Source organism: Mastacembelus armatus, chromosome 6 (assembly GCF_900324485.2).
Source record: "Mastacembelus armatus chromosome 6, fMasArm1.2, whole genome shotgun sequence".
Classification (NCBI taxonomy): Eukaryota; Metazoa; Chordata; class Actinopteri; order Synbranchiformes; family Mastacembelidae; genus Mastacembelus; species Mastacembelus armatus.
In genome coordinates, this window is record NC_046638.1 from 15,275,478 (window position 1) to 15,291,224 (window position 15,747).

Below are 15,747 nucleotides of genomic sequence, written 5' to 3' on the forward strand. Positions count from 1 at the left end.
TATCTAAGATTGATGGGCAAAAATTGTATGTTTATCCATTTAAAATTAAATAAAACTTTTAAAAAATATGTTGTTTCACTGACTGCACCTCAGAATGAGAGGGAGATTGTTTTGAGAAATGCTTTATGACCTGTCACAGGCTCCAGCAGATCACAGTGACCCTATTTAGGAATAAGCGGATATAGACAATGAATGGATGATACTATTATTGGCCACTTGGTTAAAACAAGAACATTTTCTCATTTTAACATGGTAAGCTGGTAGTCGTTCTGATGTCTGAAGAAAAAGCACTCTAGCCAACATCTACAGTAACTCAGCATGTTGTCAGTGGTTTAACAACATTTTATTTTTTAACATTGTTTCTGTGGTCTCTCTCCAATTACTTGACATCAGTTTGGTAATCAGCCCCATCTATACGTAGCTAAAAGACGTAGTCAACAGACAAAAGCTTCAAAGTCAGGTTATTGTTATGTTGCTTGGAGCTATTTGTTGACGCACTTAAAGGTCCTCTTCTAATACCTCCCAAACACACACAGAGACTATGGCAGGGGGCCTTTATTAGCTCTTTCACCAGGGCTTTAATGTGACATTTATCTGTCTGCCTCACCCTTCATTATTTCCATCAGTAAAGGTTAGGCTCGTGTATGTGGGCCCTCGCAGGTGTTTGGCCCCCTTACCCTGTTCAAACATCTGCTACCCACCAGCCCACAGAACATTACCTCAGAATATCACCTTTAGATAGTGACTATCTCTTGACTTTATGCATTAGACAAATGACAACAGGGAACCATAAGGGGTTTACTGGCATTTTCAGTGATTCAGGAAGGGCCGAGGCACAGAAATCTCTCCTGGCTTTTCCTCAGAACACTCTGAGGTAGGAAGGCTACTCTGATGATGGAGGTGGCGGTGGAGGGGGGTTGATGGAGGCAGAACTTCCTGTCTCTTCGCATCCCAGTGCATTGAGAAATAATTGAGCGCTGTGAAAGCTGTGCATTCATTCAAAGACCTTGGCAGGCGTTGTTGAAGCCTGGACGCTCAGTGGTGATTCAGCTGCACCGCGGAACAAGCGGACGGTGTATAGGGGAGGGAAAAAAGAAAGAGAGAAAGGAAAGTAGAGAAGAGAAGGAAGGAAACAGAACGAATTAAGAGAGGAAAAGAGCGAAAGCCGCGCGTTGCTTTAGACAATTCAGATTTCAGTGAATTTCGCGGATGCGTCGAGCGCACCGGACCTATCCAAGGGGTGTAGCCGTGGTGCTTCTCGTGCGCCTTCGTGGTGGTGGAGGGCGTGTGTGGCCAAGTGAGAGTGTGAGAGAGGTGCTGGAAGATCAGCCGGAGTGGCCGACCAGTCAGGAGGATGCTGGAGGGCAATGTCTGCAGAAACAGAGGATGAGATTTGTCGAAAGGCGCTAGAACTGCTCTCCGACCTGTGCTCCAAGGGAGAGGTGCAGGACGACAACTGCCTGGATTTCATTTACTACTTCAGGGACCTGGCCAGACCGCGTTACACGGACTCAGGTCAGGCTTCTTTCTAGGAGTTTAAACTAGAAAGTCTGGAGTTTTGTTATAAGTATGCTGAAAATGACACACTGATTTCATTAAGAGCACCAGGGGGAGATTTTTAAATTTATTTTTAGAAGAGCGATGAGCAGACTTTAATCCTCAAACCAACATGCAGCTTTTTTATTCAGCGTGTGCGAACTTACTCCTCCTGAGGAAAAACAGTTTTCTAAAAACTTTCTAAACAGTGATTAAAGAGAAACGTAGAATTTAATGAAACAGCTGATTGGGGCCCCTACATTTGTCTTTTTGTTACACATCGTTCGTCTTGCTATGACAATGAAGGCATTCGATGATTTTAAGGGATGCAGTTTACATTCAGGGCTGTGTGCATGCAGGTTTCATTCAGCTGCCAGTGTAATAAGAAAACAGCTGCTTCTCTGCAAATAAAAGTGAAGAAAACATGACTTATATACTCTACATGCGCGATGAATATTAACTGTAAACTTTTGGTTTTGGATCCATCAGCTACAGCACAATCCACAGAGTATTTCAGATCTGAGTGAGTGTGTTAGTTTGGTTTCCCCTTTTCCCTCCTGGGCTGGAGGGAGAGAGAGGGAGAGAGAGAGAGAAGAAAAGCCCCACCCGTTATTCCCCATTGTTCCCAACACACACAGCTGTTATCTAAACCAGTGGTTTTAGACTCTCAGCCACGGAGGCAGTAAAACCAACATTTTACTGAAAAAATGGGTCTAAAAATTCTTTTGATATTATTTGAAACTTTCAAACATTTTCACTGTAAAATAAGTACAGTATAAAATTTTAACTATATAAATCTTTCAGATTAGTTAATGGTATAAATTATGGAGGGAACCCAGAAGGGATGTTCCCCAAGACTCATTATTAGCAGGGATGATTCAAGCATCCCTGCTAATAATAAACATCATGTCTTTTGCAATAAAACAATAATACAACAATACAGCTCTGCGTATGCACATGCCTTGAATGGCATTCACATAGGCTACATATGCTACATATGTTGCGTAGCATATAGGCTACTGGACTGTTATGATACAGTGGGTTCAGACATCATGTAGACCTTCATGATACAACTACTGAATTAAAATTGAAGGGGCTAGACAGGAACCACTGAGTAAAATGATATTATAGCCTGCTTAGAGTTTGTCAAAAAAACCTGAATGCTTTAAACAGAACTAAGAACTTAGAGTGCAAAGCTTATATAGATGACCCAAGAAGACTCTGCTGCCAATGGTGCTTCTACAAAGTGCTGGTCTAAGTGTCTGAACACTTTGTCTTCAGTTTTTCATTTTTCATAATTTTACGACATCATTTTAAGACATTTTCACTATATTTAAAGTATTGAAAGTCTTCTGATGGACAAAAATTTAATTTTTAGCCATTTGAAATTAGAGCAAAACAACAAATTATAAATGCTATATACAACACAAAAAGGTATGCAGAAGGAGAAGGGGTTTATAAATGTATTTCTCAGTTTACTTGTGTGTGTGAATTTACATACATGTTGTTTCTTTATGAATAGCAGCTGAGACTGTGCTGTTGCCTTTAAACATGTTACAATCCATCATTAAACATGTATGATAAAGAGGAAGTTAAAGATACCAGGTTGGTTCCCCTGAGGCGCTGTGACCCACTTCTTCTTGAATTAGACTGATCTAAATGCACACACACACACACACACACACGCACACATACACACACACGCACACACACACACACACACACACGCACACACACCACAACAAACAGCTAACTCTCCGAGCTGAGTGGGAGACACAGGAGTTTCACATGTTTGTAACTGTTTAAAAAAAAAGACCCCATCCAGTCAGGACACCCAAACAAGTGGTTATGCTAATTTATTTTAATTTGGCATATACAGGCTGACAAAGCTAAAATAATTATGTACTTTGTGACCAATATTCGTTTATCACCATTACCATTGTCCAAACCATTACCAACCCATTCTGAAATAAACATACACTAGCAGTTGTACCAGCATGCATGTTTGGTAGTGGGATATAAACAATATCTCTTTCATGTTCTAATAATCTGAAGCGAAAAAGGGGCTTGTTCATGCTTCGAAGATATATTGGCATAATAGTGTCAATAAATTGAAAGACCTGCTTTCTTATTGATCTGACTTTCTTGATTCGAGAAGCCAGTTTAATACCCTCTCTAGTGCACACACATCTGTCCTTCAGTGAACACAGTTGCTTGTAGGCTACAATCACATTATGTCCTGAAGTGGCCCAAAAACAAATGTTTTTTTTTCTCCAGTCATTTCAGATCGGTATTTTTAACATCTCGCTCCTCTGCGCATGTCATCATTCATTCTTCTCCTCCTAATTCAGTATTTAAGGTAAAGATCACTTTCATAACAGAAATTCATGAAAAATACACAAATAAAGACACAAATATATCTTTATACAAAAAATATATAAGATGCACATACACACGAAGTCACAGTCAACTTAACCTGGCTGCTGCGTTTTGCAGAGTTGAGGGTTGCACTCTCTTAACAAGCAGGTACGCCAATCTAGCACCAAAGCACACACACATCTTAGAACAGTTGACATAACTCTGACAGTAACATCACTGCCATCACATCCACTCCAACAACAGTCACAAAATTAACTGTGATGTTTGCTCACTGAGACTGTTAGCACTAATGAAGAAAATGCTGTTTCTCCTCAGTATTTTTGAGGCAGATTGAATCCATCGCAAATTACTGGCAATGACTGTCCTTTAAATTTTACCCTAAAGAATACAAAAAAAAGTAAATTTTCTATTTTCAACCATCTGATGTACCTTCAAAAATGTCAATAAGAATGTTAATGACATTATACTAGAGCCATAAAACATACCTGATCCCTCACCAGCCAAATGTGTTTGATGACCCTAAGCTTAAAACATGGTGCCCAGAGGTGAAAGTTCTAACTCTGAAATAGGAGTTCAATAATGCAAAGTTTTTCTGCAGTCAGGACTATACACATTTCAGAGTCACATCATGAGTTGCTGTGATGAAATTGATGCAACTTGAATGAGCCTGTGATTTCAGTTTTTACTTTTGATATTCAGTGTGATCTTTTCAAGGTATTTTCTAGAAGTGCTTCCAAACAAAACAGTTTTCCTAATTTAAGTGATGCATCAACATCAGTAACCATAAGATTTACTGCTTTTTTAAAAATTTGTAGGCATCTCATTAAGTCAGGGCTTCCACCCTGCACAGTTTCTGTCAGTAGAGTGAAGTAATTTATCTTGTGACTTCCATAAACATTTCCACAGAACGTAGGTTCTCTCTGCAGCACTGGACAAGAGCAGGGTCTCTAATCAATCAGAAGCTGGATGTTACCATTTCGGATGAGGTTGTAGCGGGTAAAGACAAAGCAGGTTGGTATCTTCCAGCTTCTGATTGACTGAACACACCTTATCCACTTAATCAGTAGTGGGTATAGCAGAGAGAGTTGGAAAACAACCAGGGGAGCCGTCCTTGAGGACTTGACGTGCCCCCCCGACCAGAGGACAAGTCTTAAATTCCCATACTGTGGTTATGAGTTTTGAGCTTTTACTTGCCCCTCCAGAGTGACAATTTGGTCTGTTTGGATACTTTCTATATACCTGGATTAGATTGCATGTTGTCACTAGCTTTTATGTTCTTACTACCTATTGACTGGTTAGGATGTAAATACATGGTAATTTCTTTTCAACAAAATTTATACGGTGTATAAAAATCTGCTTCAAATTTAAAAATTTGGTCCGCAAAATTCACACCTCACCTTTTCCTGCAATGAATTGGACTTGACTTAATGGTTCATTTCATACTATTTCATACCTCCCCAAGCAGCTGCATGACCAATTATAAAAAGAAGGCAAAGGCAAATTTATTTGTATAGCACCTTTCATATAAGGCATATAATTACATTAAAAGCATTGAAAAGAGCATTTAAAAATAAAGACATTTAACATAAAATAAATTTAAATCAAGTAAAGTAAATTAAAATAAAACATAAAAGCATATTAAGAAAACAAGGATCAACAATTATTCGAAGGCAGCAGTAAACAACAGAGTTTTCAGTCCTGATTTGAATGAGCTGACAATTTGAGCAGACCTCAGGTGTTCAGGAAGTTTGTTCCACAAGTGAGGAGCATAGTGACTGAATGCTGCTTCACTTTGTTTGGTTCTGGTTCTGGGAACACACAGTAGACCTGTCCCAGATGACCTGAGGGGTCTGGAAACTTCATAGGGAACCAATATATCTTGGATATATTTTGGTCCACAACCATTTAGTGCTTTATAAACTAGCAATAAGATTTTAAAATCTATCCTTTGACTAACGGGAAGCCAGTGTAGGGATCTAAGAACTGGTGTGATATGATCCAGTTTCTTGGTGTTTGTAAGGACTCTGGCAGCAGCATTCTGGATTAGCTGCAGCTGCCTGATTGACTTTTTGCTAAGACCTGTGAACAAGCCATTACAATAATCTAACCTACTGAAAATAAATGCTTGAACAAGTTTTTCTGCATCTTGTTTAAACAGAAAACCTTTTATTCTAGCAATGTTTTTCAGGTGGTAATAGGAAGATTTAGTGATGGATTTTATGTGGTTGTTAAAATTCAGGTCTGAGTCAATGATTACACCAAGGTTTCTGGCTTGATTTGTAGCTTTCAATGACATGGAGTCAAGGTGAGCAATGACCTTTGACCTTTCATTTTTGGGGCCAAAAACAATCACTTCTGTCTTGTCTGTATTGAGCTGGAGAAAATTCTGGCGCATCCATTCTTTGACGATTAATACACACACATAATGAAATTGGAGGACTATAATCATGAGATGATACTGATATATAAAGTTGGGTGTCATCTGCATAGGTATGGTAGTCAATGTTGTGGTATTCCATAATCTGAGCAAGGGGCAGCATGTAGACATTGAATAAGAGATGACCAAGAATAGACCCCTGAGGAACCCCACATTTCATTTTTGTTCGCTCAGACTCATAGTTACCAAGTGAGACAAAATAGTCTCTATCTTGTAAGTAAGATTTTAGCCAATTTAACACTGAGCCAGTAACTCCCAACCCACAAACTACTGTTTCAATTATTTTTCCCAGAAATGGAAGATTTGATATTGGCCTGTAGTTACTTACTGCTGAAGCATCTAGATTAGGCTTTTTAAGAAGAGGTTTTATAACAGCAGTTTTTAAGGCCTGGGGAAACTGCCCTGACTGAAGAGAACTATTGACAATCTGCAATACATCTGGAGCTAAGCTGTTAAAAACATTTTTAAAAAAATTTGTTGGTAAAATATGAAGGCAGCATGATGTAGATTTTAATTGTAGAAGCGTTTCTGCCAGAGCTCTGTGATCAAGGAGATCAAAATGTTCTAGATTCACTGGAGAACAAGGAGGCACAGGTGATATTGTCATGTTCCTAGGACTGCAGCTAGAGATAGTTTGTCTTATCTTTGATATTTTGTCTGTGAAAAAGGCTGCAAAATCATTGCATGACTATTTGGACAGCAGTTCAGAAGGAAGAGAGGGTGCTGGGTTTGTGAGTCTGTCTACAACAGAAAACAATGTGCGGGCATTATTGCTGTTTCTATTGATAACCTCTGAGAAAAATGATTGCCTTGCATTTTTTAGTTTTTGGTTATAGTTGTGAAGAATCTCTTTGTACAAGTCGAAATGAACCTGGAGTTTGGTTTTTCGCCACTTGCGTTCTGCTTGTCTGCATATTCTTTTCTGAATTTTAGCCACTGTGGCTTTTCTCCAAGGTGACTTTGACTTTTTTCTTGCTGACAATACTTTGGTCCTAATTGGGCCAATGGAATCAATAACAGTCATAACTTTGGAACTGAAACTTCTTAGAAGATCATCAACAGGGGCTGATGGCATGGTTGGTGATGGTGCATGGTACCTCTGTTTCGCCTGTGTTCAAAACAGCAGGGGTGGTTGTTTTAAAAAAAAAACAACCAGGGTAAGAAGAGATAATAAAGTAAGAAGAGATAATAAAGTTCCTTTAAGGTTGACAAATATTAATCATGAAAAATAAATATCATGACTACAACTATGTACTGAAAATCTCTATAGACACACACATGGGAGAGACTAATATCTACATAAGAGGTAGCTTGTGTGCTGTGGGACGGCATACAGCCTCACTTAGCAAACAAACTCATTATACTGTGAGTAGCCTGAGTTAGAACAACTGCTGCAAACAGCTCATGGGTGCATAATTAACAACCACCTCAGAATCACTCTCAAAAGTGAACTTAGGACAAAAACTGTACTATCTCAAAGCAGGATTAAAATGTTTTTAATGAAGTATCTTAAGTTCACTTTTAGCAAAACGATGGGCTACTACTAGGAAAGAGCATGATGTCTCTGTGCTTTACGATAAAAGTTGTAGGAACTTTCTGAAAGTTTTATCAGAGCTCCTTTTCAAGTAACAGGAGATAGTAATTGATGAAACCTTTAATGATATGCTTTAATGTCACATGTCACAGAAACAGCGAAAGGCGCCGACACAACCAAAGACAAATCATGCAGACAGGCTGACAGGTGCAGATAAATCAGAAAACAGCTTTATCAAGAACAGACAAAACCATACACAGGTGACATGCACAGGTCAGAAGACAGTAGACAAGTAATTCAAACAGAAGTCTCAAGGAACAAATAAAAGGCAAAGTCCAAAAATCCAGAAACAGGTTAGTACCCCCCTGGTGACCTGTCCACTGTGTACCCCTGCTTTTCACCCAAAGACAGTTTGGATAGGCTCCAGCAGATCCCTGTGACCCTAAACAGAAATAAGCAGGTGGATGGTTAGGATGCCACAGTAAGGTGAAACATGGGGAGAAAATAAACAGGCAGGTATGGCTTCCAATGCTATGCTGATTTAAGAACAGGAAACAGGTGAACAGGCCAGAGTCAGCTGTGGACATCTGGCTGCTGGAGGGGAAGCAACAGGAATCATGAAACTTTTTCCACTTCCATCCAGTCAGTAGGCTAAAAGTTTATTGAAAAGCCACTCATTATGTGCCTCAGCTGCATGAAACTATCCTTATGAGCTAAAGGGCTGTAACAAATCAGCACTTTTGCAAGGCTGCAAGTTCTATGTTAAAAATAACATACTGTTTTAATGAGCTTGGGTTGTGTGGATACAGCATGTGTTCTTCTTCTTGATGGAGCAATTGCATCACTTCTACTCTGAAAATGTCCCTGAAAAAAGATAATCTTGCATCAGTTTTATCCCACAGTTACATAAAAAACAAAAATGTCCCTCCCAGTCTATCTAGCCTTCCCATGCTCAAACCTGTAGCTGATAGCATGCAGGGACCTATCAGGGACATGCTTTTTTCTTTTTTTTTGGCACAAGAAAACAATGTCTGCTTGAACGTTTCATGATGTTTGTACCTCAAAAACCAGAAGAGACTGAGAGGCTGAGAGTCATCTTCATGGAAACAATGTTTCAATGGAAAGAAAGCACCTTCATTTTGTGGTATCCAAGACGACAGATTGATTAAGTGTTTGGGGAAATAGGTCGGTTTCATTATGCCCTTGATTGTATTTTGGAGTTATTGTTGCCAGGCAACATAACATTATTGGATATTTGGTTTAGATACCGTGGAGCCTCTGGTGGCATTCTTGAATGCGCCCAATAAAATGAATGTCTCTTCTTCCTCTTATCTTCTCTTGTCTTCATTTGAAATGGACTTTTCCAAAACTCTTTAAAAAAGTGCATTTCTCCAGGTATTGTCCTTGCAGGGCCCCCCCTTTGCCCTATTAGGCACTGTACTGTCAGTGTCATTTCCAAGGCATTATTCCCATTTTTCTCTGTAGACCCACGCTTTTTCACCACAGCTGTGTCTCTTATTGACCCATTGCTATCTTGCCTGGTGCAGCTTATTGAATTGTGCTCAGTTTTGGGCTCCTGGGATTAAGAGCCTACTGTAAATTGAAGAGTTTAATGAGATGACTGTACCCTGAGGTTTACCCTCTGGCTTTAGCAGACATTGGACTTTGCACACAACTGAACAATGGTCATAATAATGGGCTTTTGCTGGTGATATATTTTGAGTTAGCCTTTTAAAATTATGGTTTAGTGGTTTAAATTGGATGTAGCATTATGAAATAGATCCAAGTGAGGTTTGAAGCATTTTACATGCAAGACCAAAAGTGATTAAATTTAGAAAAGCACAGCATCTTTAACAGAACTGAAAATATAACACAAGTAAGAGTAATTTAAAAAAAAGGTAATAAACCAAATACTTCATTAAAAAAGTGCTAGATGAGCAATTAATGCCGAAGAAATTTAGTGGGACATGAATGTGTACTGAATGTGATGGCAATCTATCAAATAATTGCTGAGCTATTTCACTTTGTAGCATAGTGGTAGACTGACTGACTGACTGCCCTATAATTGTTATCCCTTGAAGCCAAGGTTTGTGTGGCTAAATGCTCTTACTTTAATTATTTTTGTAGCCCAAAACGGAAATACAAAGCTTACATGTAGGATGTAAAAATAATGGGAGCTGCTGTCCCAATTAATTCAGCTATTTAATTGTGATGTTTACACCTGTAGAAGGGTTTAACTGCTGGTTGTTATCTGTGTAGGTGTGCTAGACAGTAAACAGGAATAAACTGTCATGACTGTGAATATCCAGTGTATCTCAGCAGTGTCTGCCCTGCTCGAGGACCATGCAGAGGGTGTGATGGGCTGATAATCAAACTTTTTCACAGGCATCCCCTCATCAGGGCTGTTGCTAGTGGGGTGAGATTATATGGGCCTCCACAAAATCCAGCAGTTATCCTCTATAGGCCCCTGTTCTGTGAATAATTCTAATATTTATATTAGTTGTATGCCAGAGATTTTAATGAAAACCACAAACATGCAATTTGATGAAAGACGTTTTCCAAATATCTGCTCTTCACCCTTCCCTAAAAATGTTTTAGTCCAATACGAGGTATTTATTAATTATTCAGTCAGTGATAAACATCTGAGGGACCCAATAAATCGTAAGTCCCACCCTAGCTTGTGAATATGACCAATCAGTGTCGACGCAACCGCTAAAGTTAGAGATGAACTTGGTGGAAGAGAAGGAGACTGACTGACACATTGAAAATGAAACGAAAACATAAATCAGGGTACCAGAAACACCATGAAAAGAAGGAGAGGGAGGCCAAAAGAGCTGTTGTATCCCAGTCGATCAAGACATTCTTTATGACAGGTTAATGTAGCCTATTGTCATTTCGCTGCCCGATTTATTTCTGTGGGAAAAGTACCGTCTACTGTCATTTTTTTTTTTTTGTTACTGGGTGGGGACCCACATCAATATTTTTTCAGGGGACCCCGAATCTTCTAGCTACGGCCCTGCCCCTCATCACCACTAATGCTTGAAAGTGGATATGATACTGCTTTGAAATCACAAAAACAAAACCAACAATAACATAAGTCAGAATGGCATGTCTCTTAATTACCTTACTATACATTTGGTGATTATTTTAATGACAATTCTGCAGCATATTATGTTAAGCAGCACTGGAGAAAGTAGAGTGGTTTACATATAGCAATGAATAATGTAATTGTGTGGGGGTTTGGGTATTGGTTGGGTGAGCATAGATGATCTTATCTTCCAATAGGGCTTAATATAATCATCATGGCATCAATCAAGTTTTTGATATTTCCTACTGTTAATCCAATAGTAGTCTGAGGAGAGCAAGCTTTGACCGTACGGAATAGTCATAGCTGTCTAGACTGGTTGCTTGTTGCTTCCATTTAAAACTGAAGATCTTTTATGTCTTTTGACAAGCCACTAGTAAAGCTGACAGAAAAATGCACTTAACAGTCAATACCCCGGAATCACTTCTAAGCCTCTTGCAGTTACTCTAAGTGTCAAAGTGGGACACTGACAGAAGTAACCAGTCTTTTCATATATGAAACATATAATGCAGGGTCTGTAGCTCTCTGTTGCCAGGTTGGCAAAGATTGGACACATGCAGATCTGCTGATTTTATATGAGGTTTGAATTGATTTTAGTGATTGCATTTAGTTCAGCCTCTGTCCAGTTCTCACATCGTTTATCCCCCTGAAGGCTGCAGTGGGCTAAAACTATTCTTTTGCAAAATCTTTATAATGATGTCATCTGATATTAGGTCTTCAAATTTGGGGTTTTGCTTTTGGATAAATTCGGTAAGACATAAAAAGGCACTGAAAAAAAAGAAAAGAAATAATTTCACATATTTGTGAGAACTGTTGTTTTGATGAGACAATATGCAATTCTTACTGCTTGCTTACTAAGATTCATTTCCTTTATTCAAGTGAAATTATTTGTGACTGTTGTAAGGTGTTGTGGGCTGTTTCACACGACATTTGAGTTTGGTTGAGTCCTCGAACAGCAATCAGCAGAAATGTGTGCCAGGAAAAAGCATTTCACTCCTGATACTAATGGAGCCCAAGCACAAAATGAAAGAGAGTTGTGTTGGAGAGTGAGGGAAAGAGAGACCACCAGGGAATATGAAAACACAGGACACGAAATAATTCAGCAATTAGTCAGCTGACATGTATTCCCTTTCTGTCGGTGGGAACATGCCAAGCCTTAAAACATGACAAGGACAAGACACCGATGGATATTCCATCGTATCGTTACACGTGTCATAAATAAGTTACAGGCAGGTCTTTAAGCAATCTGATAAAGTCTTAAAATAATGTGCTGTATTAAGTCTTGAATAATAGTTGTAATAGTTATATTAAAGAGACCAACATTAATATAAAGTATCACACTCTCAAGCAACTATGCTGAATTTTTTACAGACAACAGCACTGGTCCACCACTTTAATGTCTAGATGAATTACAGTGAATTTATTACCAAATTTTTTACATGACTTTTTTTTAATGACTGAACGATAAGGATGTTTATTGCATAAGACAGAAGCAGCATATTTACTAGAAAGTCACTGACTCCTGCACTATCTATGTGTTCTAATTGAAGTGAGGGATGAGTCTGAGATGTAGGGCAGTTTTTCTACTTGGCGCTGAGGATTAAACAGCTCTAAACTTAAAAAAACACTTTGAAGAGTGAAGACTGTATACACGCACAAGCCAGATGTGCACACACAGACATCCACACTTAAAGGTTAATGAATAAATCCTTATTCCTGCTTGGAAACTCTTATAGCCTCTGACAGGAGACAAATGTGATTGTGATGAAAAGTGAGTTCACGTCACAGTAACATGTGGACCTAGCAGGGAAGTATCATGGCACTGTTGATGCTCTTCCTGCTTCTGTTGCTAACTATTGCAAGGTTCAGTCCAAATAAGCCTTTCTGCAGCATTGGATGATCAGCCAACCCAGAGCGTGTTGTTGATTTACACATCATCTCATCAAAGGGAGATTTAGTCCAAATCAATAAAAACAGCCATCTGTGTGTCTGTTCACTCTGGAGTTTTTAGCTTCATACACTTCAGTGACAGAAAAATGCCTCTGCCAAAACGTCTATCAGAAAAATCCATTTGCATTGCTGGACAATAAAAGTCTTCCCCTTATGTTCTTGATCGTGAGACATTCCCTTTGTTGCTGGCTTTGAAACTTGAATGCTTTTATTATACAGTATTAACATAATAACAACAACAATAATACCACTACTACTACTACTAACAATAATAATTTATCAATAATAATCATAATATTAATTTAAGTACTTGCAAATATGACATTTGAAACACGGCCATTCTGGACTCTCTCAAACCATTTGGTTTTCAGAATTCACGCAAGTTACAATTTATTTAGCTTCATGATGAGAAGGGCAAAAGTCTTCAGTTTTTTTAAGGATGATCAAATGAAGAAAAATGAATGTGAAATGAAGAATTATTTCAGTCAAACACACAAGCAACAAAGTGTTTAGATAGCAAATGCAATGCAATCTTTGATGAGTATATATTGGGTTGCTAAATTGGAGACCGCCACTAATGATCTACATTCCAGGATTCCTATTTCCACACAGTGTGGTAATACTCAGTAGATGTGCTAGTTGTGGAACTGGTAAACTGATACATTTAATGTGATATGAGGTGTTGCTTGGCTTAGGAAGTGACAGTCTTGACTACTGTCTGTACACAGGTAGTTAAGTCTTAGATCAGGCAAACAAAGTTGAATTTGCTATTTCACTTTTTGTAGTTGTACAGTTGTACACCCTGACACTGTGTTTTCTACAGGGTTTTGTACAGGGATAGTGCTAGTTAAACACAGTGCCTTGCAAAAGTATTCACCCCCCTTTGCCTTTTTCTTATGTTGTCGCCTTGCAACCTGGAATTAAAATGTATTGATTTACAAATTATTTATATTTGATTTACACAACAGGCTTACAACTTTTGAGATGCAAAATATTTTTTATTTTGAAGCAAACAAAAAAATTAGACAAAAAAATGCATAACTATTCACCCCCTCAAAGTCAATACACTGTAGAGCCACCTTTTGCAGCAATTACAGTGGCAAGTCTTTTGGGGTATGTTTCGATGAGCTTAGCACATCTAGCCACTGGGCACAACTGCTCCAGCTCCTTCATGTTGGATGGGATCCGCTGGTGTACAGCAGTCTTTAAGTCAGACCACAGATTGAGGTCTGGGCTTTGACTGGGCCAGCCCAACACATTCAAATGTTTCTCCCTAAACTTGTTTAACATTGCTTTGGCAGTGTATTGGGTCATTGTCCTGCTGGAAGGTGAAGTCTCAACTCTCGGGCAGACTGAAACAGGTTTTCTTCAAGAAATGCCCTGTATTTAGCACCACCCATCTCTTCTTCAATTCAGACCAGTTTCCCAGTACCTGCTGATGGAAAAACATCCTCATAGCATACTGCCACCACCATGCTTCATTGTGGGGATGGTGTTCTGGGGTGATGAGAGGTCTTGAGTTTGTGTCAGACAGAGTATTCTTTGATGGCCAAAAAGTTCAGTTTTAGACTCATCTGACCACAGTACCTTCATCCAGATGTTTGGAGAGTCTCCCACATGCCTGTTGGCAAACTGAAGACTTTTAGCAAGGGCTTTCTTCTGGCCACTCTTCCATAAAGCCCAGCTCTGTGGAGTGTATGGCTAACAGTGGTCCTATGGATAGACACTCCAGTCTTTGCTGTGAAGCTCTCCAGTTCCTTCAGGTTTATTACTGGTCTTTTGGATGTTTCTCCAGTGAATGCCCTCCTTGCCAGGTCTGTGAGTTTAAGTGGGAGGCCTTGTATTGGCAAGTTTACTGTTTTGCCATATTTATTTCACTTTGCTGTTGCTGATTTAATGGTGCTTCGTGGGATATTCAAAGTTTTGAAATGTTTTTGAAACCCAACCCTGATTTATACTTCTCTAAATGTTTGTCCCTGACCTGTTTGAAGAGCTCCTTGGTCTTCATTGTGTTGCTTGCTTTAAGCTGCACCTTTGCTTTTGCATTTACTTACTACACTCTAGAATTATATTCTGGTGGGTTACATATGTATGCTTTAACATGTTTTAATTTTTTATAAATACTTCATCAACTTGGACTATTATGTGTAGATCCACTACATAAAAGCCAAATGAAAATCCATTTAAATTCCAGGCTGTTATGCAACAAAATATTATGCAAAAGGAAAAAGGCTCGAATACTTTTGCAAGGCACTGTAGTTCATTAATATGGACATGCATGTACTTTACACCAAAAGAGCCAAATGTGAGATCAGTAAAGGATCATACCACATTATTGAGCACCTTGATGTAAGAAACCACTATAACTCAGGCACTTCACACATGTAGCAGTTATTCCTTCATGCATATTCACATAAAACTAAGCAACCCCCACCACAGACTAATCAAAACCCCTCTAACCTTTTTTAATTATAATTGTCGACGTCCTTTAGTGAGGAGTGAGCTTACTGATTATTGGAGCTCCTGAATCCAATTAACTGCCGCCAGCTGTACAAGGTTTAAGCCTTGGTGCTTTGATTGCACGCCGCATAAGGACTTGAAAAGCAGAGACACCCTGTGGCTTCAGAAAAGGCTCCAACAAAGGTAACTGAATGAAGCCACAGGGTTGCTTGGGTTGGTACAGTTGTTTTAAAAAGCCAAACTTATCAAAGAAGAAGCAACAGTTCTTTCAATATTTACCTTTTTTTAAAATTAAAATATTTAAAAAGGAAAGTGGTTTGCAAAGAACAGGTCTACCTTTGGATGCAAAACATGTTATTATAAAGA

General features: G+C 38.9%; 1 protein-coding gene across 1 annotated transcript in view; it reads left to right on the plus strand.

Annotated features, from left to right (window-relative positions):
* The first annotated feature begins 1,269 nt into the window (after window positions 1-1,269).
* Window positions 1,270-15,747, plus strand: part of syt9b (synaptotagmin IXb) — a 44,471-nt gene continuing 29,993 nt past the window's right edge. Inside the window, exon 1 of the mRNA XM_026311425.1 lies at window positions 1,270-1,515. Coding sequence (XP_026167210.1) covers window positions 1,368-1,515 — 148 coding nt within the window. The 5' untranslated portion in view covers window positions 1,270-1,367. The remainder of the gene's footprint in view (window positions 1,516-15,747) is intronic.